General features: G+C 39.4%; 1 protein-coding gene across 1 annotated transcript in view; it reads left to right on the top strand.

Moving 5' to 3' along the window:
- Nucleotides 1–3,014, top strand: part of polrmt (polymerase (RNA) mitochondrial (DNA directed)) — a gene marked incomplete in the record, with an annotated part of 110,396 nt that overhangs the window by 100,902 nt on the left and 6,480 nt on the right. The window contains 2 exon segments of the mRNA XM_014004565.1: nucleotides 253–344; nucleotides 1,315–1,388. Of these exon segments, the coding sequence (XP_013860019.1) occupies nucleotides 253–344; nucleotides 1,315–1,388 (166 nt within the window).

Genomic DNA, 3,014 nt, shown 5'->3' with positions numbered 1-3,014 from the left:
TGGGATCTTTTATATTACAGGTTTTAATAATGGCTGTCTCTGAATGAGGAAGGTGGCTTTTTAACTTTCTGCAGGAAGAAGAAACGCAAAAAGGTCCATTCGATCTGAATAAAAACCAACCGTTTCACTCCCATCTTCATTTAATGACAGCCTTGCAGTTTGTTTTTTTACTCATGATATTGTTTTAATGAGCTCGTACTTGTACACTGACCTCAGACTAACTTCTCTTCTCTTTGTTGTCTTCCCTCTCAGATCTGTCGTGAGCAGTTTGTCGCCCTGCACAGCCAGCCGATTCTGCAGGATCTTTCCAACTTCATGCTACAGAAATACTGCAACACCCTCTTGTAAGGAATCAGYCTTACGTTCAGTGTTCATTTGATGCTCGCACACGTATTTGGGAGTTAACAGTACAAAGGAAGAACATTAAGTCAGCATTTTCATGTCAGAAAAACAAATCYTATTCAGTATATTTTACAAATTTTCTGATTTGGAACTTTTCATYTTGAACTCGTCAGAGCTTTTTATTCTTCTATGTATAGTCTTTTTGCATCCGTACAATGTCTGACAGCCGGTACGTGTGTGAGCAATACAAAAGATTTACTCCCTCAGTTAATCTGAGCAGGGTGAGTTTCTCCTCTAGTTGTCTGGAACAGATCCACTGATGTTCACTTCTTGTCTCTGTCTCACTGGCCTTTGGGTGGGTCACGGTCATTGTACACATCCTCCAAAGTTTTGTCTCTTTGGAGTAATTGGATGCCTTTTCGAAGGCCTTTACTCTTTACCCTCATCCTCTTCTCCTCTCCATCATTGTTACTGTTCCAAGACTTCCCAAACAGACTCTGGTYGGCGTCAGAGAAGAAAACGCGGGGCGCTGCAAAGACAAAACTGATATTCCTTTAGGCACTGATACATGTGTCTGTACTCAGGCATTTAACAACTATCTGTGCATATTGATTATCAAAAAATATGTTTAGAATCCTGTTGTATAGTAGGAAGGACTGAACAGAAAATGAGTGAAAAAAACAGCAAAGCCTCAAGTTTTGGATCCTTCAATAAAATACCCCCAAAAATTGTAGGTGCTTCATAACTTCTGCACAGTTCCATATATAAACATTGGAAAGAAGCTAAATTCTGATGTCAATCCAATTTAAATCCTTCATACCATTACTCAGCAGAACTGAGTGACACTTGGAGGACTGAACATCTCAGAGACGAGTCAAAGAATTTTCTGTCCACTTCATATTTTTTTAGACACACAAACATACTGTATTGTTGTTTTCTCTGAACTCATTTTCTTCTGTTCCTTTCTGTCAGGACTGAGGTCAGCAAGAAGAATTGTAAGGAGCACAAGAAGCTGGTATCAGTGCTGGCCAATGTGCCTCAGTCAGGTCAGTGTTTTATACAGCTGCACAACACCTGGCATCACATCAACGGCTGGGCTTTCTTTGATTGGAGTTGGGGTTGGGGAGCAAACGGGGTAKAATTTAATTTGAGTTCTGCATTTATGCACAAAAACTGTTTTTAAGTTCATGATTTGTGTGATAAAAGAGGTCAAGGAGCTTCTTTCAGTTTTAATGTCATCTTTACTGTTATGACTCAAAAGATGCATTTTATGAAATCCAGATAATGTTTAAATTTATTTTTAATAATCTTCCAAAGCAGAACAGGGAGTTGGGAGCTCCAGTCAAAACAAATAATAGAGGGAGACGCCTCGAACCCACGTGTCAAATTCAAGGCCCATGGGTCAAACTTGGCTTGCCATGCCATTTTTAATGGCTCACAAGAGCTTCGAAGGTGGACAGTATTAATGTCTTAAAGCAGGGGTGTCCAAACTTTTTGTCACGTTGGCCAAATTTATAAAGTCAGAAGGATTTGAGGGCCAAAAATATTTTTCTTTACCTGCTCAACAATAAACTAGGCATTGAATATTTTAATTAAACAAATAAAGAGTCAGATTTATTGCTGGAAATGGGTGCATAAATTAATCTAGATCCAGAACTTGAAAAGTGTTTTGCAGGTTTCCCTTATTGAAAGAAATTGCAATTTCCTAGGTTTCAATTGGGGGGAAAATTACCCAATTTTGATCAATAAAATCAGGATTTAGGTCACTCTTTTGTTTAAAATGCTTGCTGTATTCAGACAAATTTAATAAATTAGTTAAAAGAAGATTGGAGTGCCGCAAAATCAGCTTTTGAGTAGAAGTCACCAGATAGATGTGGAAAAAGCTAAGAGACAAATAATTGGTATTGTTGCCAATATTTTTTATTGTAATATTTTACTTTGTGATAAATTCACTCTAATAATAAATAGAAAGTCTCCATCTACATCAAACACCTGTGCAGGGGGGGACAAATTTGTAAACAAATTAGTATAATTCTGGATCTGAAGTCAGGGGCCACACAAAATCAGTTCAGGGGCCACAGATGGCCCCCAGGCCACACTTTGGACATCGCTGTCTTAAAGTAAGGATATGCTGCTTTAAAACCAGCTTTAACCACACACTACATCTCACATAATGCATGTTGATTATTTTGCCTGTGAAATGACAGCATCCCACCACTAGGTGGAGGCATAAAGGATTCAAAAGRAGCAGGCAAACATTAAAATTCTGTGTAAAATTTCCATTTTGCTGCATTTTTGCTGGCTACTTTTGCTACAGCCCAGTTGTACTAGGAAGCTGTAAATTATCCACTAATAAATCGTGAATATAAACTGGAACGCCCCTCTACTGGTAATTCCCTGTCGGAAAGTGGGAGAATTTGGAATTCAGGTAGCCACTTATCACAACTCAACAGTGAGTGTATAAATATTCACCCCCTTTAAAATAACTGTCCTAATTCAGTTCATCTTCATCTTCTACTCCTCATCCGTGGTTGGGTCAATCCGTGGTTGGGTCACAGAGGCAACAGAAACCCAGACCTCCCTCTCCTCAGAGGCTGTGTCTCAATTCAGGGGCTGGGTCCTCATGAGTGAGCATTTGTCGGCCGCATACGTCATTGCCCCGCGCGGAGGAC

This window comes from Austrofundulus limnaeus, unplaced genomic scaffold (genome assembly GCF_001266775.1).
Source record: "Austrofundulus limnaeus strain Quisiro unplaced genomic scaffold, Austrofundulus_limnaeus-1.0 Scaffold25, whole genome shotgun sequence".
In the NCBI taxonomy this organism is placed as follows: Eukaryota; Metazoa; Chordata; class Actinopteri; order Cyprinodontiformes; family Rivulidae; genus Austrofundulus; species Austrofundulus limnaeus.
This window is presented reverse-complemented; position numbering and strand designations above follow the sequence as displayed.